Source organism: Grammomys surdaster, unplaced genomic scaffold, assembly GCF_004785775.1.
Source record: "Grammomys surdaster isolate TR1022 unplaced genomic scaffold, NIH_TR_1.0 126178, whole genome shotgun sequence".
Classification (NCBI taxonomy): domain Eukaryota; kingdom Metazoa; phylum Chordata; class Mammalia; order Rodentia; family Muridae; genus Grammomys; species Grammomys surdaster.
Genome location: NW_021620984.1, coordinates 7,923,348 through 7,948,923, shown reverse-complemented (window position 1 = coordinate 7,948,923; position 25,576 = coordinate 7,923,348). Strand labels below are relative to the sequence as shown.

The 25,576-nt window shown below is 42.6% G+C and overlaps 2 protein-coding genes across 7 annotated transcripts in view; one reads left to right on the top strand and one right to left on the bottom strand.

Moving 5' to 3' along the window:
• Positions 1-469: 469 nt before the first annotated feature.
• On the top strand, positions 470-19,535 carry Cenpu (centromere protein U). Its single transcript, XM_028757701.1, has 13 exons — positions 470-510; positions 2,034-2,082; positions 4,139-4,262; positions 7,436-7,538; positions 9,324-9,384; positions 9,996-10,220; positions 11,704-11,773; positions 12,948-13,056; positions 14,821-14,899; positions 15,496-15,543; positions 15,971-16,032; positions 17,137-17,293; positions 19,169-19,535. The coding sequence occupies exons 1-13, from the start codon at positions 470-472 to the stop codon at positions 19,280-19,282; spliced, it is 1,242 nt and encodes a 413-aa protein (XP_028613534.1). The 3' UTR covers positions 19,283-19,535.
• The window catches only part of Primpol (primase and DNA directed polymerase), a 35,966-nt gene continuing 27,354 nt past the window's right edge, over positions 16,965-25,576 (bottom strand). For all 6 annotated transcript variants that reach the window (XM_028757654.1, XM_028757658.1, XM_028757656.1 and 3 more), the window contains 6 exons: positions 25,363-25,452; positions 25,109-25,217; positions 22,307-22,389; positions 22,176-22,222; positions 19,799-20,052; positions 16,965-17,632 (listed from right to left, as the gene is read on the bottom strand). In XM_028757654.1, coding sequence (XP_028613487.1) covers positions 19,816-20,052; positions 22,176-22,222; positions 22,307-22,389; positions 25,109-25,217; positions 25,363-25,452 — 566 coding nt within the window. In that variant the 3' untranslated portion in view covers positions 16,965-17,632; positions 19,799-19,815. The remainder of the gene's footprint in view (positions 17,633-19,798; positions 20,053-22,175; positions 22,223-22,306; positions 22,390-25,108; positions 25,218-25,362; positions 25,453-25,576) is intronic.

The following is a 25,576-nucleotide window of genomic DNA, read 5'->3' as shown; positions in this document are numbered from 1 at the left end:
AACCTAAAAGGGAGGACAAATAACGTGTCACGTCCAACAGTTAGCTACTACAGGGAGCTCAAAGCAGTACCTTCATTTGCAATGCGAAGGATTTGACAGTTGTCCATCAACTAACAACCAGCCCGGAAGCCCAAGAGTTTGAATCAGCTGGCGGCTGGCTCGGGTCCACCCATACCCACAGCAGCTCCGGGTCATTTCCCCGCCCATGAGGTCCGGGAGTTCTAAATTTACGGAACGGTGACGGAGCTCGAGCCGGAGAGACAGCCCAGAGCAGCTAAGCCGGTTGTTTCGGACTCCGCTCCGCTGCGGGGTCTTATCCAGGCCTAGATTTCATTGTGCTTTCGCCCAGGCGGCTCTCTGGGTCCTCCCCGGAAGAGGTGGAGCATAAGAGGACTAGGCTCTGATTGGCTGTTCAGAGCAAGGCAGGCTAGGCGCGAGTTTTGGCGTCCCTGGCTTTGGGAGCGGTAGGATGGCGGCACGGAGAAGTTTGAGATACTCGAGGGACCCGGGGTAAGTGCTGCCGCCCCGAAATCCGCCCGGGATGGGCTCAACCTGTCCCAGAGACTCGCTGACCCGGCCTCGATTCCCACATCCCCGGGTCCTAGAGCTGTGAGGAGATAAGAGTTCCAGGAGTCAAGCTGTGTGGCAGAGGAACTCAGACACCAGCGTCGCTTCATGTGACAAGCAGATATTGACCATTAATCACTTCTGGTCTGTTGTCATTGCTTTTTTGTTTCCAAGACCCAGCTGTTTTCGTAATGGAAAACACGGTGTCTGAAGTCAAACCAAATCTCTAGCGAGGGACCAAGCAGCCTCTTGGGGTTGGGCTGGCCTTGCCGAATGCCTAAAGGACATTCAGGTGCGTCATGTATCTTTTTATTATAAAGAGAAGTGCGTCTGTAAAAAGGTTACCAAGATGCTCTGGAAGGTTAGTTCAGTCAATTCCTGGAGAAGGATCTACTGGGCGTGTCTGGCGCGCATCGAAAGCCTGGTAGAGATTTGGATAGAAAGGTCTCCTCTGCTTAGGAGGTCTTCGGTGGGAAGATTACCTATGGAAGATGGTAGCTACCACAGGACACAGATGGTGGGGGAATCCACACTCGGAGAGCATTGGGGAGGAAGAATAAAAAACGTAATGACCAGTGCAAAGTAGCTTATCAGGGCATGCTGGTTTGTGCTTTTAAATTTTCTGGTTTTTCGAGACAGAATTTCTCTGTAGCCCTGGCTGTCCTGGAGCTCATTCTGTACCAGGCTGGCCTTAAACTCAGAGATCAACTGCCTCTGCCTCCCAAATGCTGAGATTAAAGGTGTGTGCAAGGGAAAGGAGCTTAAAACTTGATCTGCTAAAACAGTGGTTTTTGTTGTTTCAACATCTTGAGGTTTGAAATTTATGAAATCTCTTCATCCATCACTCCTAAAACACATGGGTGCATACAGCAGAAGTTATATAAATGGTTATCATAGAGATTTCCTTCATTCGGAAACTGCTCCAGGACTCCAGCCCAAAGCCAGAAGGAAATTTCTCTGGTTAAGGAGCACACACAAGAAACAGGTAGAAAGAATTCAGGCTAAGCAATTTATGCTTCCAGGTTTTCCCACCTACTTCTGTTTCAAGGGGTCATTCAGAAGTCACTTCGGATTTCTGAACACAGAATCACAGTCTGTAGCTTTGTTTGTCACAAAGCAAACGCTGTACAGGTCTGAGAATCAACTAAAGCCAGAGTTGGCTAGAAATAGGCAATCCCGGCCCCCATCCAGAGTTACAGGGGTATTAGATGCTAGGACTGTGGGTGATGGTAAATCTTTGATGTTGTAACCTAATACAGCTGAGATGGTTTACAAAGTGATAGGCACCCTTCTCCCCCACTCCCACCCCCCCAGTGGTTTATTGCCATCAATTCAGCTATGCTGGGCTAGTGTTGATGAAGATAATTTGGAAAGGTGAGCCTGGGAAGGATTACAGTTTACTTTCCTGGCTGCTTAAAATGTTTGCTAATTTCCTTTGTAAAATTTTGTCATCTGTGTTTTAATAGTGCAAAACGTTCAAAGAACACTCTGAGAAGCACGTATTCCAGGAAACAGGTAGGCAATCTTTGTTACTGTCATTTTTTTTAATAAGCCATTAGAGCAAAGCTATCATTTTGTGGGAATGACATTTTTGTAGACTTCTCTTTTTGTTTTTGTTTTTTGTTTTGTTTTGTTTTTTTCGAGACAGGGTTTCTCTGTGTAGCCCTGGCTGTCCTGGAACTCACTCTGTAGACAAGGCTGACCTCGAACTCAGAAATCTGCCTGCCTCTGCATCCCAAGTGCTGGGATTAAAGGCGTGCGCCACCACAGCTTAGACTTAACAAACATTTTTTTTTCTTTTTTTCTTTTCTGTCCCCCTCTACCCCCAACAAGGTTTCTCTATACCCTTGACTGTCCTGGAACTCACTCTGTAGACCAGTCTAGGCCTTGAACTCACAGAAATCCACCTGCATCTGCCTCCAAAGTGCTGGGCCACCATTGATACCTTAGCCTCCTCTTCTACACTTGATAAACTTTTTTTATAGCAACTTTAAGATGTGTTTTATCCAGAATGATGGAAAAAAGGAACTTCGTTAACATTTTAGAACCATCTTTTCTTCTGAATCTAGTTTCTATTTTTATTCAGATATTTGACATCACATCATTTGTAAAAGCTTTATAATGTTCTGAAACGTCATTTTTTTCACTTACAGCAGTTTCTCCGTGCTACGGTTTTTTAACAGCTGCATGCGGGTTTATAGTATTCCTCTTGGTTCATATATAGTTTTATTTTTCTTCAGGAAATGCATGTTAAAAACAAGTGCATTTGTGTAACACTCTTGATTGCTAATTTCAAAATCTTATCCAATGCCATTTCAAGTTAGTGTGATGAGGGCGCTTGCTTTTCAGGTTCAGGGTTGGCCCTTCAGAGCGCCTTTGCCCTTCTTGTCTGTCCCTGGCTTTCTCTGTCTCAGGCTCCCTGCCCTGCTGAGCTGACTCTAGCCTTGGATAATGCTCCTGCATTGTGGAGACTGCCTGGCATACTCCCTGGAGACCTTGCTCCTTTCTCCTGGCCACCATTGCTCAGCGTGTCTAGAAGCCACAGTGCCCAGGGGGAATTCCCCACGCCAGTGTCTGGAATGGTTATTCTCTGCATGCATCTGATGATGCTTCTTTGGCTTGACAGCAAACCCTTCTGCTGTTTCTTGGCATCTCTCCATATAGCATTCCGTGAATGAGGCTCTCCCCGAGGCTGAGAATTTTGTCTGCCAGACATATTTGCATATTCTTCATATCTTCCAGACTTTTCTTATCTGTTAGTAATAATATCGTCTTGTAGTTTGTAAGCTACTGTAGAAGATTTTCTTGTTTTTTGGTCTCTCATCAGGATTTAGGATTTACTCTATGTATTGAACTAGATTGAACTGGAAGCCTTAGTTACTGTCTTATAGGGAGGAGGCTTCACCCCGATGTGCATTCTAAACTGCTTATGAGCTCTTGGACATGTGTCCTTTTTCTGGGGAGGGGATCATAGCTTCCCCTATACCAAGGATTTAGGTAAATGATACCCTGTGGGCCAAATGTAGCCTGCCATCTGTCTTTGTACAGCCTTGTGAACTAAGAATGTTGGGAATTTAATTGGTTTGGTTTGTTTGCATTCTAAAATGATTTAAATAGGGTGGACATGATGGCTCCCAACTGTTTATAATCCTAGCACTTGGGAGGACTTCTGGGAGTTGAGTTTGAGGCCAGCCTGCATACACAGTGAAACCCTGTCTCAAAAAAACAAAAATAAATCAAAAAAACCAAAAAACGTTGTCTTAGAATGACCTATAAAAATTATAGGAAATTCTCAGACAAGTTCTGCTGAAACATAGTCATGTTCATTCCTTCCTGTCATCAATATCTGCTTCTGTATGTAATAGCACAGAATTCTAGTGGCCCCCGGAGCCTAGAGGTCTAGTCTCCATTGAAATGGTTTACCCAACCCTGCCTTTGATCATCAGAGTAGTCCGTGGATCAAGAAGCACTAGGTGTTTCCACGGGCTTCAGGACTTGCTAGAGGGCCGCTAGGAGGGAGTTCAACTGTACAGCGGTTGCTGGTTCAGTGATTGCTTTCATTCACTTTCAGAACGCTGGCCAAAAGCCCAAGGCCAAGCCCAAGGTCAAGGACGTGTTTGACTTTTCTAATTGTTCTGACGTCTCAAACATACTGGGAGAACTCGAGGAAGAAGAGGAACCGTACGAAACCTTCGGTCAGTGTTCTAAGTCCCTATTCATGACTGGAAACAACAACGCTTAGTTAACAAGAGTTGTGTGGTCATCTTCACTATCTAATTCCAGAACATTTTCAGCCTAGAAGAAACCCCCTGACACCAGTCAGCCCCCTCTCCCTTGCTTTGATCCCTGGACACCATATGTTTACTTCCAGTTTCTATGGAGTCTTCTCTTTTGACATTTCCTGTGTATAGAATCATATAGCAGCTATCCCGTTCTGGTGGGATTCTATGAGTTAGCAGCACGTTTTCAAGGCTATAGTGTGCATGTGCACTTACTTCATCCTTACATTTTATGACTCAAGTCGTGCTCAGTTGGCTTTGTTTTTTTTTGTTTTTTTGTTTTTTTTCTTTTTCTTGATCACAGTGCTGCTGTGAACACTCATGGTCAAGTTTTTTCCACGTGGGTGTGGATGGTGTGTGTGGACATCTGTTGAGTTCTCTGAGACATACGCTTAGGAGAATTGTTGAGTCTATAGCAACTCTGGTATTAACAGTCGATCTGTCTTTTTTATTCTAGCCAGCCTAGTGAGTATAAAATAATGTCTCATTGTAGTGTTGTATGCACAGAGAGTAGATGTAGAACATAAAATTTACTATCTATCTATCTATCTATCTATCTATCTATCTATCTATCTATCTATCTATATTTATCCATTTATTTAGGTTTTTTGAGACAGGATTTCTCTGTGTAGCCCTGACTGTCTTGGAACTCACTCCGTAGACCAGACCAGTTTTAAGTGAGCAGTTCTGTGGTAGCTCAATCCATTGACGTTGGTGAATGTGATGGTGAACCCCTTCTTAGCATTCCTCTCCAGACTTTCAGTTTTCTTAACTCGGACTCTGTAGCTTTTAAACAGCTCCCTGCTGTCTCAGCCCACCCCTGGCAACTGCTCTGTGAATTAGACTACTCTGAGAACCTCACATTAGAGGAAGATACTTATTGTCTTAGGTTTACTATGACTGATGAAACACCATGGCCAAAGTTATGTGGGGTGGAAAGGGTTTATTCAGCTTACATTTCCTCCTCATCAAAGGAAGTCAGGACAGGAACTCAAATAGGACCGAAACCTGGAGGTAGGAGCTGATGCAGAGGCCATGGAGTGGTGCTTCTAACTGGCTTGCTCCTCATAGCTTGCTCATCCTGCTTTCTTATAGAAACCAGGACTACCAGCCCAGGGGATGTCACCACCCACCATGGGCCAAGCTCTCCCCTATCAATAACTGAGAAAATGCCCTACAGGCTTGACTGCAGTGGGATCTTACGGACACGTTTTCTACATTGAAGCTCCCTTCTCTCATGACTTTTGCTTGTGTTCAGTTGTTATAAAACTGCCCGACACACTTGTCCTCTTGTGACTGCCTAATTTCGTTTGGCTTCTTGCCTTTTGGTTGATCTCTCTCATCATGTTTCCAAACTGCCCATTGTCTTGTTTTGTGTCTGTGGTAGATTGAGCCCAGGGTCTGGCATATGGACTGTCTTTGTAAACTTGAAATCAAGTGGTGGCACATTGTAATCATAGTCCTTGGGAGGTGGAAGCAGTAAATTCAGAGGCCAAAAGTCATTCTCAGTACACAGCCTGGGCTACATGAATACATAGCCTGGGCTACCAACAAAAACAGAAAGCTGAATTCATTGTCCACTCGTGTGCCAGTGGAGATTTGGTGTGCAGATGTCCCAGAATCCCTGTTCTCACTTGCGTGCAGGTGAGATAAGATCCCTGGGGTATGTGTGGATCCCTGGGCTGTATGTGGGTTATACTGTGGTAGGCTTATGTTTCTGAGGAATCCTTGGTGCTGTTTCCCACAGTGGCTGCCACATTTTGTGTCTTACCATTGGCATGCATGGGTCATAGGCTTGTTAGTTTTGACTTTCTTTTCTTTCTCTCATTTTCTTTCTCCCTTTTTCCTCGTTTCTCTCCTCTCTTTTCCTGGTTATAGTTATCTAAGGGATGTGAAGTGTGTCTCACGGTTGCATGTATGTTTCTGTAATGATGTCACGGGTGTTCTTGATGTGCTCTCAATCAGTTGTAAATCTTTACTGAAGAAATGTCTTTTTGGATATCACCCATGTTTAGAATATTTTGTCTTTTATTGTTATAAGTTGCTAAAGCTGACTACTTGTGGAAATTCAAGATTGACTTGTCTTTGTGCATCCGCTGATGACCACCCCGGCTATAGAATAAATAAATACCATTGAGAGCATCATGGAATGTTGTATCAGTCTTAAAGTCATACAGTCGACATGCTCAGTATTCAAGCTGCTGTTTATTTTGGGAAGAAGGTTATTAAGTTTGTACCTCATGCTAACATTTGAGAACAATGGTTGCTTGGGTCTTCCCATCTCTCCTGTAGCAACATAAGTGTGGGAGGACTCGGCACCTCTCTTGTCCCCTCAGATTTTCCATCCCTGCCGTTTCTCCCTCCCCATAGTGCGGTCTTCTTACTGTCTTTCTCGAGGAGGTAGGAGTGGCCTGGGCATCTCCTGTCCCTGCCGCCCTACCTATTGCTCTAGGGTAAAAGCTCTTGCAGTCTGGGCGAGCCTGACAGGACAGGGTGAGAGGATGACATCTCTGTAGGACGGCATTCATGCTCGCAGTCATTGCCGGCTAAATGAAGCCAGGGAGATGCACACTGTAAGCCGGAGCGGTTGATAACTAGTGCAGCGGCCGCCCGGGTATGCTAACACATGGTGGTGAAGAAAGGCCATGTTAGGTCCTATCCGTGCTCATCTTGTGTTCTGAAAACATGTCTATTAATATACGTGAGAATACAGATCAATGATTTGACAACATTATTTTTAAAAGCTTTGTTTGGATTTATTTTGTGAGTATGAGTATTTTGCATGTATGGCTGTACCATGTGCATGCATAGTGTCCATGGAAGCCAGGAGAGGGCCTTGGGTGTCCTGGAATTGGAGTTATAGAACATTATAAGCTACCATGTGGGTTCTGGGAATCAAGTCAAGTTCCTTGGCAAGAGCAAGTGCTCTCAAACACTGAGCCACCTCTCCAGCCTCTGAAAACCTTATTGGCAATAAGGTTTTCTATTACCAAGGTAGAAGATAAAACTATTTGGAAGTAGCCTATGGAACTAACTTTGACTTTTTCGGCCATTTAAACAAACAAAATATGGTGTTTTTGTCTTTGCAGACCCCCCTTTGCACAGTACTGCTATCTACACAGAAGAGGAGCTGTCCAAACACTGTGTGTCCTCCACCTCCCCAGCCACCCACAGAGGAAAGGAGGGCAGAAAGTACGGCTCGACCTCAAGCTGCTGGGGTTTTCCGTTTGTTTGCTTGTTTGTGAGAGTTATGTGTGGGTGTGTGCAAGTGAGCACAGGTGCCTGAGGAGCCTAGAGAGGGCGCATCCCTGGCGGCGGCGCATCCCCGGAGCCAGAGTTACAGATGGTTCTATATCACCTGACGTGAGAGCCTGGAACTGAACTCAGGGCCTGGGGAGAGCAAGTGCTCCAAACGGCTGAGCCATCTCCAGCCCTTAAGCAGTTGTTTTTTATAGAAGCTAAGAAAACTAGTCATTTCAGGATCTTTTGAGTCAGATTATTATGATTGTCCTCCAAAGCTCTAACTGGTATACAGCAACATAATTTTCTGTAATTGTTATTACTTATAATTATGATTGGCACCTAGTTATCTTAGTGTGTTGCCTCTTTAGTTGGGTTACAGTTTTTCAGTGAATCTAGAGGGGCTGGTATCTGTGGTGATGAGCCAGTATCTGTTCATGGGCTCAAAGGCTCTGTATCCTTTAGTGATGTCTTAAGTTATTAAATTATTATTTAGATTTTAAATCTTTCTTGGGTTTATTCCAAGTTTAGTTATTAACATTTTTGTTTGTTTGGTAATTACTATAAACAGGGCCTTTCATTTTATCATTTTATCTGTTGTAGTTAATTATACTTCTTACATTAAGCTCTCTGTGTGAGTGTGAGTGTGAGAGAGAGAGGGGGGGGGGTAGAGGAGTGTCCTGAGTGTCCTCCTCTATGGCTTTCTACCTTAATTTTGTGAGACATAGTCTAATGAACCTGGACCTCATGAATTCAGCCAGACTGGCAGGCCAGGAGCTCCTGGGGGCCTCCTCTCTCCACACTAGTGAGCACTGGGGTTAGAGCCAGCTTTTTACGTGGGTAAGAGGGGCATTTGAGAGACCAGTGGCAACATGTTTTCAAGGTAGGGATGGGGAGGGTGGCCAGTTATCTCAGGGACGAAGGGAAGTGGATGGGTGTGAGGCGTAGTCCAGACACACAGCAGTAGGTCTGGGTGATGCTGGAGAATAGCTGCCATTTGGGCTGCTCTGAGGTTCCTTCATAGTCAGTGATTGATGGGTGTGTGGGGGGTGGGGGTGGGGAGATGCTAATGGCATTGTCGCTAAGGGAAGGCCTTAGCAAAGTAAGGCAGGGCTTGCATAGAAGTACAAAAGAAAGTCAGGGCTGGGGGAGGCATGGAGAGAGCTTAGAATGTCCCAGGGCACCAGGCCTCAGTGATCTTTGGTACCTTTGCCAACTGTTTTGTTTTTGCATCCCTGCCTCTTTTCTCTCCCTCTATCTCTCCCTCTTTCCCTTCTTTCCTCTGTCCCTCCCCAGCCTCCTGGATAGCTGGTGTGTCATGGAGAGGCCCTGCATCTGAGGCCATCTCTGCTGGGTCCAAAGCATGTAGCTTTGGTTGTTGTTCTTAAATCTTCCACTGCCCAGTCTGCCTGTGTCCACCTACCCAAGACTCTAAATTAGCACAGGGTCTCCTGTGTTCTACACACAGTAGGCATTATCCCAGTGATGGGCCTAGTGATGCCCCACAGTGTTGGGAGCAGTGACTTGGAGGAAGTTCTCAGACTTGACCACTCTGGACCACAATTACTCACTTGCCTAGGAAAAACTGATGTGAGTGAGCACACATGGGAAATGGGCAGTCAATCAAAGGTGACAGACCCGCCCACAAGGTAGAAAACTCAGTTCCTTCAGCTTGTATTCATCCAGTAGAAAACCTTACGCATGAGATACTGACTGACGGCTTGTTGTTTGGCACAGCTTGAAGCCCTCTGAAAATGAAGCGAGTGGAAATGAGTCTATAAAAGTCAGCGCAAAAAAGGTATGGGGAGTGTTCCGCCTTCTGTCTTAATTGTAAGATACGTTCCGCTTTACTGGAGTAGATGCAAACAGAGAAAAATGTCCTGTAGCAGTGCTTTTTAAATCAGAAATGCCTTAGAAGTAAAGGAAGTTTTAAAAATAAGTTGTATTCCTTTATTTTGTGTATGTATGTATGTATGTATGTATGTATATACATCTGTACATATGTGGGCATGTATATGGATCTGAGTATGCAGGTCAGAGGCCAGCCTGTGGGAGCCGGTCTTCACTTGCAGCCCGCAGGTCTCAGGATTGACTCAGACCACCAGTCCTGGTGGCAAGTACCTCTCCCTGCTGCGTATCAGACCAGCCCAGGAAGGATAGTTTTCTATCTGAAGATTAAGAAAGAATTTTCAGGTCTCTCTTTACCCAGTCTGTTTCTGTAGCGTCTGATCCTGTGTTCAGCTTGTGGTTCACAAAGGCAGAGAGTTAGGCAGCATCCTGGTCACACTGGCTGCTACATGTCACGATCAGCTATGTTTATAAATGAGAAACAGGAACTACTCAGTTCCCTGACGATAGAAGAATCGCATGATTTGAATTTTCTAAACTAGCATGCTGTTACCTTCATAGCCAAAGAGAAAGCTGGAGCCGATCAGTGGTGAGTCTGACAGCTCTGAACACGACGTGAGGAGAATGGCTTCTGCAGAAGGACGAAGGTCACGACAGCCCCAGGCTGCTTCTGCAGCCTCGTCACCCCCTGAGAGGCCAGCGGAGGCGGTCACTCCCAGGAGGACAAGACTCCACAGCGCTCCGTCCCCTGCTGTAGAAGAGACTCCAGCCACCCAAAGTCAACTGGTGAGCAGTGCTTGCCGTCCACCCTCGGAGAGAGAAGAGCTCATTAAAAAGATGAAGGAGGGAATAAAAGAGTTTGTCTTATTTTAAAAATAGGTTTAGCGCTTTTATCACAGAAAGCAGTGTTTCTTTTAGAAAAACCTGGAAGATCTAGAAAGGAAGATAAATTTATCTACAATCCCATAACCCAGAATAGCACCTGTCCTGAGGTGCATTCCACGGTTCTTCCCTGGGCTCTCCTTGCCATCTGCTAAGAGTCCCACAGCATCAATCCTTTTAATTAACTAGTGCTTGCACGCTGGCCATTTGTGGATGCCCATTGTATCTATTGGTGAAAATTACAATGTCGGTGCATTGATGAATTTCTTTTTTAAAATTATTTCTTTTATTTTTGAGACTAATCACACCATTTTTCCCTTTCCTTCCTCTAAACCTTCTCATATATTTCTATTGCTCTTTTTCAAGTACTTGGCCTCTTTTTTCACTAATTGTTAGGGTGTATGTGTTCCTAAACCTGCTCAGTGATGGATTTTTCTGAAGCAGAATCTTTGTGTATACTTTGATTGGGTCATGGGTCATATTTGTTCTCAAGGTAATTGAAGTATAGTATGTTGGTTCATGTTCTTAAATATCGTTTTGTTAGTTCACTTGGTCAAATATGTTGTGACTGTGTTTTGATATTACAGGCTTGCTTTTGCCCTGTGCTAGGGTGAGTGTGAAAGCCTAAAACATTTTCCCAATATCTGACTTAGTGGGACTCACCTTTTCTGTTTGTAATTGCTTTATGACTAATTGCCATAAAGTTAGTGGTGACATCTCATGTGGGCTTGGATTTATTCTTAAAGTGTTTTCAAGTTGTTGATAGAATTCAGTTCATTGAGGCTTTAAAACTAAGGTGACTGTTTTGTTTCTTTTTGGAGGTTGGGGCTGCCTCAGTCCCTGCAGGTGCTGATCACGGGGCTCCTCAAGTATGGCACCTGCAAAGCCAGCCGGATGCTCCGGGTTACAGAAGTGTTCTTACTCACAAATAAGAACCCAGGGAGCAGAGCCTGCCCTGTTCCCAACACCACTTCTTCAAGAGGGAGGGGATTCTGCCTGCCAGTCATCTTGGAATTCCTCTTAGCATAACCCAGTGGTCTCCCTAGTGGATCCAGTCAGGAGTTGGTTTTAGGCTTCATTAGGAATTGGGTCTCAAGCAGGATTCCTGCCAGGAGTGTTTCTCAGCGGGTTTGCATTTCTGTCCTCTCTTAGGCAATCCCATAGACATAGTTAAACTTCACCACCCCAGTGTGCTGAGTGGTGTTGCTTCATGTACGGGGACCCGCTAGCCCTGAGATTGTTTATTAATCTTCGTTGAGTTCTAAATAAGCACTGCAGCAAAAATCAGTTGGTGGTTTGAGAATGTTGTCTCCCTAATCCTTAAATTTCAAGGAAAAGAATTTTTCCTAAATTAAAAACCTATATGGTTTGTTTTGTTTTTTGGTAGAAAACTCAGAAGAAAGTGAAGCCATCTCCTGGCAGGAGGAAGAGACCAAGGCCCGGAGCCACAGACTCAGGTACAGATGGCACTTTATGACCTGTCACTTGTACTGGACATCTCAGGCAGAAGGCTATTTTTAAGTTGTCTTAGTTGTTGAAATAGCAAACAGGTTTGTTTTTTTGGGCAGGCATTGAGATAGAGTCTCTCTGCGTAGCTCTAGCTATTCTGGAACTCACTGTGTAAACCTTCTGGCCTTGAACTCACAGAGATCCATTTGCCTCTACCTCCAGAGTGCTGGGACTAAAGGCGTACACCACCACTCTGGCTAAAAATGCCACTTGATTAAGAAATTATGACTTTGGAATAGCATTTTTATCATTTTGTTGTGAAAATTTAAAAAATGAATATTTATACATGCATACAATGTGCTTTAATAAAATCTAACCCCCATCCTCTCCCCTCTTCTCCTTACTTGTCCAAAGTTCAGTTCCCAGAACCCACATCAGGCCGTTTACCACAATTCCAGCCTCTCTTGGCCTCCATGGGTACCTGCGTACATTCACATAGACTCATATACATCATAAAAGGAAAGATGAATCTTCTTTTTAAAGATGAGCTTCCGTGCTGCTGTCTGTACTCACTACACTCTCTCTGCTGTTGCGACTGAGGGTTCGAGTTTGGGCTTTATAAATAAAGCCTGTCCTACCCACCCCACCCCTTTGGTTTTCTCTTCCATTTCTTTATTTTTCTATCCCTTGCAGTGCTAGGGCTTGACCTGGCATTGCCCATCCTAGGAAGGAACATTGAGCTGCGTCTCCAGTCTCTATGAACTGCTCCCCATTCCGGGAACATTTTTATGTACAGTTTTATCAAGATGTTTTTATTTTTCTTGGAGGACTAGAGAGTCAAGTTGTTGAGTCATAAAATACATATCTCCCAGTTTCCTAAGTCACTGTAAACCCCTACTGTATGCTACCCAGTTTAAAATGGGATTGAAAACAAAAATAGCAATGTCATGGGACCAAGTGTAAAGAGGCCACACTGCAGCAAATGACATGTGCACCCTGTCCCAGAAAGCAAGGGGGTGACATAGGCAGGGCCGGCAGACTGCTGGGGCAGGAAGAGATGGCTATGGCCCTAGCTGTGTTTATACTCAGATAGGACTAATTGTGTTCAGGGTTTCAGAGCTTGGGCCTCGAGCCAGTTTACAGATATTGAGTCTATAAACTGACATGTACTTGATATTCTAGATGCTTCTGAAACTATGCATATTTGGTGTCTGGAAGGAAAGAGACAGAGCGACATCATGGAGTTGGACATTATTTTGTCTGAATTTGAGCAAACTTTCCTGGAGTATAAGTAAGTCCTTTGACGTTGGCATCGGTGGGCCTGATGAGCTGTGCTCAGAGTGGCACCATGTCCATCCCAGTTCCTGGTGTTGTCACGATTAGAGTCCCTTTGCATACATTTATTATGCTAGTTCAAGTTATTGGATCATCTATTCTCGATGTTTCTCACAGACTTTGATCTAGGAGTGTGTTTCTCCAGTGGTGTTGGTTTTTCTCAGATGGGTAGTATATGCCAAGTATTGTCCACGTCAGTCCCTGCCAGCTCCCATGAGAGCAGCGGTGGGGAGGAGCCGATCTAGGCATCCAGGCCTTGGACTTAGCAGCTTATTAAGGGTATTTAAGGGTAGTTGTGAGGAACTGCTCCCTTCAGCTCTCTAGTAGACTCAATGGGAGAAATTCTCGATGTTGTTATAGAAGACTGTGGTGGATCCCGGAAGCATCCCTTCCCTACCATCTGGTTTCCTTTCTGTTACTGTGGTAAAATATCCCAAGGAGCCACTCAGGAGGAAAGGGGGTTTATTTTAGATCAGTTCCAGGTTGTGGTTCATCACTGAGGGAATCAAAGCTCAGGCACTTGAAGCAGGTGGTCACATCCACAGACCACATCAGACAGAATAAATGCAGACAGACTTGCTGATTCTGCAGGCCTTTCCACTCTGTTCCCTTCCAGGCCCCTGTGGAGCAGCACAGCCTACATTCATGGTGGGTCCTCTCACCACAGTTAACTCTCTAAACAGCCCTCACTGACATGCCCCTAGGACATCGGGATCTAGACTCCCCTGTGAGACTCTTCCCAGGAGATTCTAGATTGAGTCTTGACAAAACCAAACATCCTGTCACGTCTGCTAACCTTCCCTCTCCCAGACTTGGTCCTCTGCCCCATCCCTCGTTCTCTGGTGCACCCGCTCTAAAGATGTTGGCCAGGTGCTGTCTACCCAGGACCCAACTTTCTGCGAGCAGACGAGTGCTTAGTCTCCCCTGGAACAGTACTCTTAGCCATCCTGACAGTTGTGAAGTACACCGTAATGTTTTAAATGTGAAAACACATAACAGAATGTACCACAGGCCATTTTTAAGCTGCAGAGTGGCCAGCTATCTGCAGCATACACCTAGAGCTTACTCATTTGGCAAAACTGAAAATCTGCAGCCATTAAAACAGTTGCCCACTTTCTCCTCTCCACAGCAGATACTTTTATGAATATTGGTGTCTTTTGGTCTCCTCAGTTCTTTCTGTGCATATAGCCAGAAGTTGAATTGCTGAACCACGTGACATTTAAAAAAAAATTTTTTTAAGCATCTGTTTTTCTGAGAAGTTCACACCGTTTTATAATCCTCCCCTCAGTAACTGGGAAAATGGCTCAGAAGGTAAGAGGATTTGCTGTGCAAGCATAAGGACCCATGTGTGGATCTGAGTCCACAAAAGAAGCTGGGGGTGGCTGTGCTCGGCAGAGACAGGAGAGCTGGGAGCTTTTGCCTCCATACTATGTCCTGGTTTGATGGGAAACCTGGTCTCAGAGGATTAAGGTGGAGAGTGACAGAGCAGGACTCGGTTGTCTCCCCGCTCTCTGTGAAAGCATGGACATGTGTGCATACACTGCCCCACCCCCACCGCCACATTGCAGCCTACCTTGTGCATACTTAGTGCACACGTGTGTGGATGTGGATACAGGCATGTTCTATAGATTTCATTTGTTTCCCTCATGATTAATGTGGCTGAATATGTCTGTGCATGCTAGTCACTTCTCTGTCTTCTCTTTTTAAAAACAATTTACAGGCAAAGAATAGAATCTGAAAGTTGTAATCAAGCCATCAGCAAGTTTTTTTTTAAAGTTAAAGGAGAACTCATCAGAATCGTAAGTTTCTTGTCGCTATTTATTTATTTATGTATTTATTTGAGACAGGGTCTTTGTATGTAGCCCTGGCTGTCCTGGAACTCGCTATGTAGACCACACTGCTCTCAAATTCACAGAGATCTGCCTGCCTCTGCTTCCCAGGTGCTGAAATTAAAAGCAAATACTAATACACCTGGCTACTCTAAAATTTTTTAAGCTAAAGTTTGGACATTATCCTGTAGTTATAGAAAAGCTTGCACTTGCTGGCTTGGTGATGAGGAACACGTGAGAACTACTCTTATTTCCTCCTGTGGGTGTGTGGATGTGGAGTCATGCAAGTACACGTATGTGAAAGCCAGGGGCCCATGCTGAGTAACTTTCATCAACCACTCTGCAATTCATTGTTGAGACAAGGTCTCACTGAACTTGAAGCTCACTGACGTCTCCAGGCTGGCCAGCCAGTGAGCTGCAGGGACCTGCTCTCACCAGCCCCTTATAAAAATCCAATGTGCCAGTGCCAGGGATCCAAACTTGTATCTCCCCAGGGCCTTCTCATGTGGGACTTTACACAGTTAATTTTGGAAACTTAGATATACTTTGTTTTGTTGTCGTTGTAGCTTAAAGAAGTCCAGATGTTAAAAGCCTTGAAAAAAAAGAATACCAAGGTAATCACTAAGTCTCTTAGCAGTCATGGGTTATGAACCAGGGGAGTAAGGAAACGCTTGCTTTTAGTTTTGTAACCTGCAGTTTCTATAAGGGCCTTTGTGGGTTTGGTCAGGTTTTTATTTACTTTTGGAATGTTAACGAACACTGAGGAATGGAGATTTCTGCTACCTTTTGTTGTTCCAAGTTAGCCTCCCAGACAGCTTGTAAAGAGAGAAGGTTAGTTACCCCTGGGCCTGTAGTGAATGAAACTGCTAAACAAGTCAAACCAAGAGGCAAGAGGAGGAGTATCTGTGGGCCCAAAGTCTTCAGAGAGGCCCACTAAGCTGTACTGGTCTGCTTGTTTCCTGTCCTTTCAGTGCCTAGTGCAGTGAGCCAAATGCTGAAACTTCTCCAGTGTTAACCTAAGTGCGTTATTGTATTGCTCAGATAATTTCCGACATGGAAAAGAAAAGGCAGCGTTTAATTGAAGTCCAGGATGAACTGATTCGGTAAGGTAATGTCCTGCTCCTGCTGAGAACTCACTTAAAGGGCAATAGAGAGTTTGTCACTTAGGGAAGTGCTGTAAGGACCCTCCACTCCGATCTGACCCTCAGTGTCTGGCCTCAGGCAGCCTGATTACAGCTTAAGTGAGTAGACTACAGGATGACTGCCTAGAACTTGAATCAGGCTCTACCATTGACTGCAACCTTGGGTTTAGTTACTGACTTTCCAGGGCCTCAGCCCCCTCCTGTGTATATGGGCATAATTGTACCTGTTCCTTAGAGGGTGCAGTGTCAGTCAGTGAGCCTAGGCAGAGGTCTGTTTATGCTGCTTGCTTGCTTATTTTACTTTTTGAAGATGGTCTTGCTATGTAAGCCAGTCTGGTCACTGGCTCTTCAGTGACTGTTGAGATATACATCAGTCCATATTATGAGGTCTAGGGTTGGGGGCAGTCCCCATGCCCTGGGGCTAGTGCACACACTGTGGTAGCCTGTCTGTCCATTTTGCCCTTTTGAGGTTTGGAGTGTGAGCCAGAGGCTTAAGTGTAGTAAAATTTGCTGTGCTCTCTACTCTGAAGATGCTTTTAAAAGTGCTTGGACAGGCTGAGGATGTGCCTCAATCGTAGAGCACTTGCCTTCCTGGCATGAACAGCTGTGGGTTTAATTCCTAGGACCACATGACTGTGGTAGCAGGAAGTATGAGTAGAACGAAGATTTGTGAGCAAACACTTGAAATACTGTAATTAACTACTAGGGTTTTGTTTTGTTTTGTTGAGACAGGATTTCTCTGCATAGCTCTGGCTGTTCTGGAACTTAATTTGTAGACCAAGCTGGCCTTGAATTCTTATAGATCCACCAGCCTCTGCTTCCTGAGTCCTGGGACTAAAGTGGATACTACCTTGCCTGGCTAAGTACTAGGTTTTAAAGTGACTTCCACAGGATTTTGAGAAAGACAAATTAGTTGTTTATTCCATTATTTACAAAGTTTGGTTTGGGTTTTTGTTCTTTGTAATAGGGGCACCTTAATATTTTCAGTCCACAAACAATATTTCTATTAATTTGTATTTTGTACAATTTGTTTTTGAGATTTAAAAAAAAAAATCTGTTTTCTAGATTAGAACCACAACTGAAACAACTACAAACAAAATATGATGACCTTAAGGAGAGAAAGTCATCACTTAAGAATTCCAAACATTTCTTATCTAATTTAAAACAGCTGTATCAAGATTATTCAAACATTGAAGAGAAAGAACCAAAGGAAAAGGAAAAGGTGAGTTCTGTTCACTGTGCATCAGAAGATGGTACAGGCATTTTGCTTGTAGAGTCCAGTAGTTGTGAAGAAAGGTAACAAACAGCATTGTTGTAAGTCAATCAGACCACAGCATCACCTTCTAGCTTCTTAATGAAGAGAAGAGCCTGTTACTCCTCAGTCCCCCAGGGCAGGGTGTACTGTGCACGACTCTGAGTTGAACAGCTGCAGTCTGCTTTACTACAGCTTCTATCCGTACTCAGCTCACTGTGATGTGTTGTAAAGACCAAGCACCTTTTGTCTAGCTGTGTTCATGCTGTAGAAACTGTTTCACTGAAATGCCAGGAGTGTCTTGAGAGGCTGAGAAACAGTAAGACAGTTGGGAAAATGTAGTTTACTATTATTACTATTATTTTAATACTTTGAAGTTGCCTCTGAGACCTTGCTGTTGCCCTGACCCCAATTAATAGAAATGTTAGCTAAAAAATTATAAATTTGTATACCTAATAGAACTAGACAGATACTAACAGAATTGTATCTAGAGTTACACTAGCAGAATTGTGAGTAGAATGTAATGTATAAGTACACGCCGTGTCTTCCTGTACCTCATGAGGAGGCTTGTCTACTTCACCTCTAAACTCAATTTTAAGATCTGGCATTGACCGAAGTTTTCTTGAACTGAAGATCTGTTCATATATTAGAGCTATTAAAATATACATGCTTAAAATGTACCTCAAGTTTATTTTAGGAATTCGATTATTAAGTCTGTGAAAGTTAACGGTAGCATCGATCCAGTCTGAACATAGTCCTCAGGTACAACAGTATCTTGTTCCTCCTCCTTGGTCTCGCTAGGCAAATGTGCTCCCTGATCTCCCCCAAGGCCCGAAAACCAAGCTGCTGAACTACTTTGGAATACACCGCCCCCACACAAGGTTGTGCACCTCCAGTGTCTGTGGCACTGCTGCTAGTGTAGCGATGACCCCACTTCTGTGACATCTGGATTGTCACACCTCTTCTTATCGAAACCTACAGCTCCAAGTGAACTCTTCCCACTTCTTAGGGAGCAGGCACTAGGGTGTCTTGTGAGTAGGCTATTGTACAGGTGTTGGGTTGACTTCTCTGAAAACATGCTATGTGTGTGGCAAAAATCAAATCCCACCATCAGACAGCTTTTCTGCTCAGTTCTCATCGCTAAGAAAAATACCTTGGGAGCACATTTACCAGGAAGCTGCCAAAATCTGGTAAATTATTTAAGAGGAATTTAATTTTCTTTAGATAGTTTGCAACAGAAAGTTTGGTTTTATTATTATTTCTAAGTCATGAGTTGGGTTCTGTGTTATAATTTAGGTTTTGTAATTTAGGTTTGGTGTTTTAATTTTAACTGTAGATATTTGGTTTGGCAAGCTTTAATGCATAACTGACCCAGTAGGTAGCTTCTTAAATGATAACTTTGAGATCATTTCGTTATAGACTTTTACAGGCCAGTGTTCTCATTCCATTAGTTCTTGAAGTAAAAGAAAACTTGCTTTAGACATTTGTTTTAAAATAGATGAGATCGAGTTAGCGCAGCATGCCACCAACACACTTGTCTAGTCCAAGTTTCAGACATGGCTTGCTATTTTTAGTCATGTAGATGCCACAGTTCTTTGAGCCAATTGGTCTTGCCTGGGGTACAAAGATCTGTGAGAGCTTTGTTGAGCAGTTCCTCATGATATTAGCAGTTATGTTCTGAGGAGATGCGATGGGCTGAAACCTGCTTTCTAATAGTGATCCTAGTGAAACAAAAGGAAGCTAGCAGAAAATATCAAAATCAGCCTTGGTCATTAGGGTTAGGAACTAAAAAAATATTAAAGCATCACTATTTGTGAGTCTAAATAGTTTTTCTTTTATCAACAGTATGATTCCTCTAGCCTTCCAGCTCTGTTATTCAAAGCAAGAAGCATTCTGGGAGCTGAAAAACATCTGAAAACCATCAATTATCAGCTGGGGAAGCTCCTTGAGCAGGACTGAGAAACTGAAATCTCCTGCTGCCATTTCTTCTCCTGCCAGCCAGGCCTCTGTGCTGACACTAGTGAGGACTACTTATCAGGATGTACTGCCATTTTGTCATTCAAACTAAATTACACCACTTCACTTGTCTAATAGTTCAGAAGGCATAGCCATATTTCTGAGCATTGTGTTAATAAATTTCAGTCTCTTGGCATGTTAGTCATCACCAGGCATAAGAGTTTTAACCTACAATAAACTCTTTCATGATGTCAGTGCAAAGGCAAGCATAAAATAATTTGGTTAATTAGGAACGTTTACTGAATGATGTCAAAGATAACCTTCAATAAATCTGGCTTAAGTAAACAAAGTGACAGAACAGTTATTATAAATTAACAATAAGTTAGTATAATTAGATTTTTGTACGATGTTAAATGCAGGGCTTTGTACATCTTAGGTTAACATTGGGCTATAGTCCCAGCATGAATTTAACATTTATGTTATCAAATCTCAGGCTTCAGGAAAATTGTAGCCTCTTACGTATGTTCTATCCGCAGTCAGCTGTTCTGTAATGCTTCTATAATTAGTTCATCAGGAATATCGTCCAGAAGACTCTTATCTGCAGCATCAGCTAGTTCAGCATCTTCTGTAGCTTCTAAGAAACAGGCATCATCTTCGTCGTTCCAGTCAGCAGCCAAAAGCCCGCCTGCTGACAAGTTGCAGGATGGTGGGTTTTGAGAATCCTTGGTCAGTGAGTTGCTGGTTTCATCTGTTTCTTCAGAAGTAAAATCCTCCTTTATTTTGGAGGGAAGGAGGACAGAGGAATAAAGATTAGTCAGAATATGCGACTTCACCACAATGTAAGTTCTTAGTAGGAAGATAGGCTAGCTGGAGACAAGCTTGAAAATACATTTCTAAATTAACAAAAATCAATCCCAAGAACCTACGTTAAAAAGCCAGCATGCAATCCCTGTGCTAGGGAGAGAGAGAGACCCATGGATGCCTGGAGCTTGGTGGCCATGCAGCCAAGCCTCGCAAGTGATGCCAGCCCAGTGAGAAGCTGCGTCTCAACAAAGCCTCCTGAGGAATGACACCCAATGTTGTCCCTCTGGGACACAGGAGCATGCACACACACCTGAGCATGCACACACAGATGCATGAGGAAAGGAGGATGAAGGAGAAATGGAAATGTTAGCAGTTCACTTGAAAGGTGCTATTTCTATACTGTAATTTCTTTAAAAAAATAAAGTTATGTTCAAATAATGGTAATATTGTATACCAAGAATATTTTCACTTGGCATTTTTGAGGTATTATTAGAAAAGAAAAAATTTCCACTAAAGCTGCACCAAAATAAACCAATGGCTGGGAAGGTAGCTCAGGAGAGAGCCCTTGCTTCCCACGTATGAGGCCCTAGGTTCAGTTCCTGGCACTGCAAAAACTTAAACCAAACAAGAATGATAAACTGCTTTTTAAAGAGATAATTAAAATTTTTTCATAGTAGTCTGCTGGGGAGTCTGCATATCAGTTCTTTTGTGTCCCATCCCAGCATGTCAAGCATGGGATTCTCACTTTAAACGTGGATGTTGGGTCTGGAGAGACGGCTCAGTGGGTAGGGGCACTGCTGCTCCTCAGAGGGCCGCTTCCAGAGCTTCAGTCCCCGCACCTGCACGGCGGCTCCCAGCCACCTCTAACTACAGTCCAGGGACCCAGTGCTTCTGCATCCATGGGCGGTGCACAGATAATACATGCAATCAAGTCACCCATACATATAAAATAAAAAAACGTGAATATAATTGTTTCAGAAGAGATTCTAAGCTCAGATTTCAAAGGATGTCAGTTTTCTAGAATATAAATGTAAGAGGCATTTGTTCAGCTTGTAGCAGGTCATGTATTCTAATCATGGCAGTCAAAGAATGTGCTGATAGTTTTTAATGTGAAAATAAAAATGAAAAATTAACTCTAATACATGACAAAAAGTACTAAATAAATGATCAGAAAAATGGATCCTGAAATTCATAAAATAACCTAAAAAAAGCACAACTTCATCAATAAATACAAATAGATGGTGGTCTGCCACTTGTCACAGGCTGGCGATGGTCAGAAGGTGGCTGTCGGCCGCTGGCAGTCCTAGTGGCAGATGCTATCATCAGCACCTGTGCAATCTCAATTCTAGGACCTCATGGAACAGTTTGGTAATAGCTAGTAATGAAAGTGTTTGATACTTCATGGAAAAAAGATCCTGCCATGCACTATCACTTTGAAAACAAAATGAGCACACTCAAGTATGTAAGATTCATGCTAAACGTTTGCATCAGCTCCAAATTATGTGTGACTTTGTTACCTTTTTTTTTTTAATATCTCTTATGTACGTGTGTGTGTACCACATGCGTGCAGGAGCTTGTGGAAGTCAGAGAGCATTAGATCCCCTGGAACTGGAGTGGGAGCCACCGTGGGTGCTGGGGACTGGACTTGGTGCTCTTAAGTTTCCATCCAGACAACCCACTTTTGCTTTTTATGTATTTTCTACTTTTTTAGCACTAAATATGAATCATTTGGATTAAATGTTGGTTTTCCAAGCTAGTAATATCCAAAACCAAAATTGTGTATTCCCTCTGACATTGTTCAATAGATAGAAATCCAACCAGCAGCTACTGTTGGCCAAAGAGAAACTATGACAAGTACCTTGATCTTGGTTTACTCTTTAAAGCAAATTGTAAGAAACATCTTTATGCCTAGGACTAAATTTACTCCCTAGTGGCTCACGTTATCAGAGGCACTGAGGTAGGAAAATCACTAATATATTCCAAAGTGAACACTAGTGCCTTGAATTGTGTTTAAAGGCAATGTGGACACAGAAGACTGTGTGTGGTTCATTTATGCTATGTACCCAAACCCAAAGCCAAGAGCTATACTCACATCTGCCAGAAGAAATAGGAGACTGACTTCAGTGGGTAACGGGAAACCTGAATCAAAAAGATAAGGAAAAATAGTTTTAAGATGGATATCCAATTTTCTCTTTGTGGTAAATATAAAAATTAATAACTCACAGGTAGATTTGAAGTTTTGTGCTTTACATACAGGGTCATGGCATTTCTGATACCAAACTTCATTTTTCAGATCAACCAGAATCCTTAATGTATAAAGAAAAGAAAGCATTAATACTCATACTGGATAGAAAATAAAGTTTAAATATATGCCATTTGCCAGAGATGTGCCTAAGACTTAAAAGATGGAGAAAAATTCAAAAGCTAAAGGATGAAAATAAACATGCAGAACCAAAAGATAACTGGCTGCTAACAATACTACTCACGGGGGTGAGGAGAGGGATCCTACGTATGCGGACACGGGGTCTGCGTCTCTGTCTTGTGACCTGGTCTCCTTTCTTCGGTTAGTTTGTTTTGTCCTATTCCCACATGTTAGTCTTTGTTTTATCATTGTATCATGTTAGTTATATTATAATCTCTTAGAAGCCTGTTTCTTTCCTTTCTTTCTTTTTTGAGGCAGGTTTCTCTGTATAGTCTTGGCTGACCTGGAACTCACTTTGTATACCAGGCTAACCTAAAACTTGGTGATCTGCCAGCCTCTGCCTCCTGAGTGCAGGGATTCAAGGCATTTTCTGAGAGACAGAAAGGGGCCAATCTGAAGTGGAAGGGAGGTGGAGAAAACTGGGAGGAGTAGAGGGAGGGGAACTGTAATCAGGATATATTTTGGGAGAAAAAAATCTATTTTGAGTAAAAGAGATAAAAAGAAAAATACAAAGTTATTTATAAAAAGAGAAATGATACATTGTATGAACTTAATAAAAATTTTGTAAAGAAATTCTTTTATAAGACTTTGATAAAACAATTTCTTAGCAATCTACAGCTCATGCCAGGAGGTGGTAGTTACTAAGTAACCACCAAAAAAATCAGTAAAGATACAGAAAATATGAATAAAACAATACAGATGCAGTTAACCAACTTGACCTACTAGGCACATATGACGCAGCTCTTTGTAATCATGTGCAAGTCATTAATAAAGACCAGCTCCATGCTATACTCTGAGCATCCTTAAATTTAAAATTATTAGTTTGAAGGCTAGAGAGATGACTGAGTAGGACTTACTACTCCTGTAGAGGACCCAGTTCAGTTTGAAGCACCCACATCAGTTGGCTCACAACTGCCTGTATCTCCAGTGCCAGGGGATCCTGTCTCTGAGGGCACTTGCATACACATGGTGCACATAAACTCAGGCACACATACACATAAATAAAAATAAAATCTTTTTTAAAAAGTAAATGAATTAGTTTGGGCTGGAGGGACAGCTCAGCAGTTAAGAGCGCTTGCAGCACTTACAGAAGACCCAGGTTTGTTGCCAACACCACATGACAGCTCACAACTGTAACTCCAGTTCCAGTATGTGGTACACATACTCATTCAGGCAAACACTCATACACATAAAATAAAAATGAATAAATCTTAAAAGACTTAGTTCATAGAGAACATATTCTCTAACCATAGGCACATTTTTTAAAAAGTTGCTAGTAGAAACCCAGAATTTAGAAATAAGAGTATTTCTACATAACCCACAGCTTAAGTAGATATAATGGAAATTTAAACTGTGCAGGCCTGAGTGCAACTGAAATATTACATTACTATGTGAAAAGCAGCAAGAGAGACCTTTACAGGGAAACAGAAGAAGAATGGCGAATGACACCTTGGAACATGAACAATAAGATACAAGAATTCATGAAAAAGTAGAGAGCTTAAAATTAAAAAATTTGCAAGGCCCAAATTCCAAGACTAATTATTGCAAAATTGATAAAAAAATAAAGCAGATACAAATATTATTAGGCAGTAAATAAGACACATACTAAAACCAAGATTAAGAATATTTGCTAGGAGCTTTGACAATTTTGGTAAAAGAGACAAAGCACTAAGTGAAATATGCCAAACTAAGCAAACTTCCAAAACAGGAAGAAACCTCAATAGTCATAACTGGTAAAAATAAAATGAAATAGTTTTTGCATAGTTTTAAATCTCCCCACAGGAAACTGAGCCTGGATCTTCTGCAAAAGCCTTAACCACTGAGCCATCTCTCCAGTTCCAAAACATACAATTTTGATTGCTTTTCTACTGAAATAATCTAGTGTATCAAGTATAACACAGAATCAGGGTACTCAACATGTTTTTCAGCAAAATCTTCATGATCTTTCCCTCATGTCTAGAACATACAAATTATATAAGAATCTCAGCTTTGACAGTAACTATAAAACTCAGCAAAAATTCTCATGACTGATCACGTCATTTTATCTCTGTTCTAGCAGAATCCTCATACAATTGATAATGCCATCTCTGGTTTTACTTCACACCTCTCTTTTCACAGGGAAAATGCCTGACACAGGGCCTGCTCTACAGAGCCAGCATTCAGTGAATTCAGGCTCCCCCAGCACCATGCTTTGTCTACAAGGAAACATCATCTTAACCCAGACTTCCTTCATACTAAGGAGTGTCCTTTTCAAATCTGCCCAATTTTACCAAGTGTCAAGGACCAATAGCAGAGAGGCACAGAGAGGCCAACCTGTCCATCAGCACCGCCTGTCCCGGATCCTGCCATGTTCTCTCCTGCCTCATCCAATTCTACCATCTTTTTAAGCTGGTACTGTAAGGGTTATTATCAAACAAACAGAAAGCTGGGGTGTGCTAGAAGTAACCTGACAACTGATAATTTAATATAAATCACCAACCAAATACAGTGTATACGTTTATATATCATAAAAATGACTTTATAATATCAACATTTTTTTAATTATAAACAGTTTAAATATATCGTTAAAGGAATACAAGTCATGAATAACCAATATTACTTACATGATATTATTACTCTTGTGGGCTCTTCCAATGTTTTCACACCAGCGATATTTACATATATCATAAACGAGTAATTCTTCTGGGAAAAAGTAGTTCCAACGCCGAATTCCTAAAATGCAAGGATGCTGCTCAAGGAGCCATTGCTCGGCCATGGAAGAGTTAACAAGGAATAACCCTGCAGTGTAGGTCCAGGACAGCTAAGGCTGCACAGAGAAAAAACAAACAGAGAAACAAAAGAGAAACCCAAGCTTTACCTCCTTTAATGTCGTGTTTATTCACCAAAGAAAGAACAAACCGATCAATCTCAGGGTACGGTGAGGCCTGGAAGCCTTCAATGGGTTCCACTGCAACAGAGAGAAGTATTTATAAATGAGAACAGTTAAATGTTGAAAAATTAAACATCAATCAAATTATTAGTCTGTAAAATTGAAAATTTTCTGCCCTCTTTTGCAGCTTGCCTTACTGTTG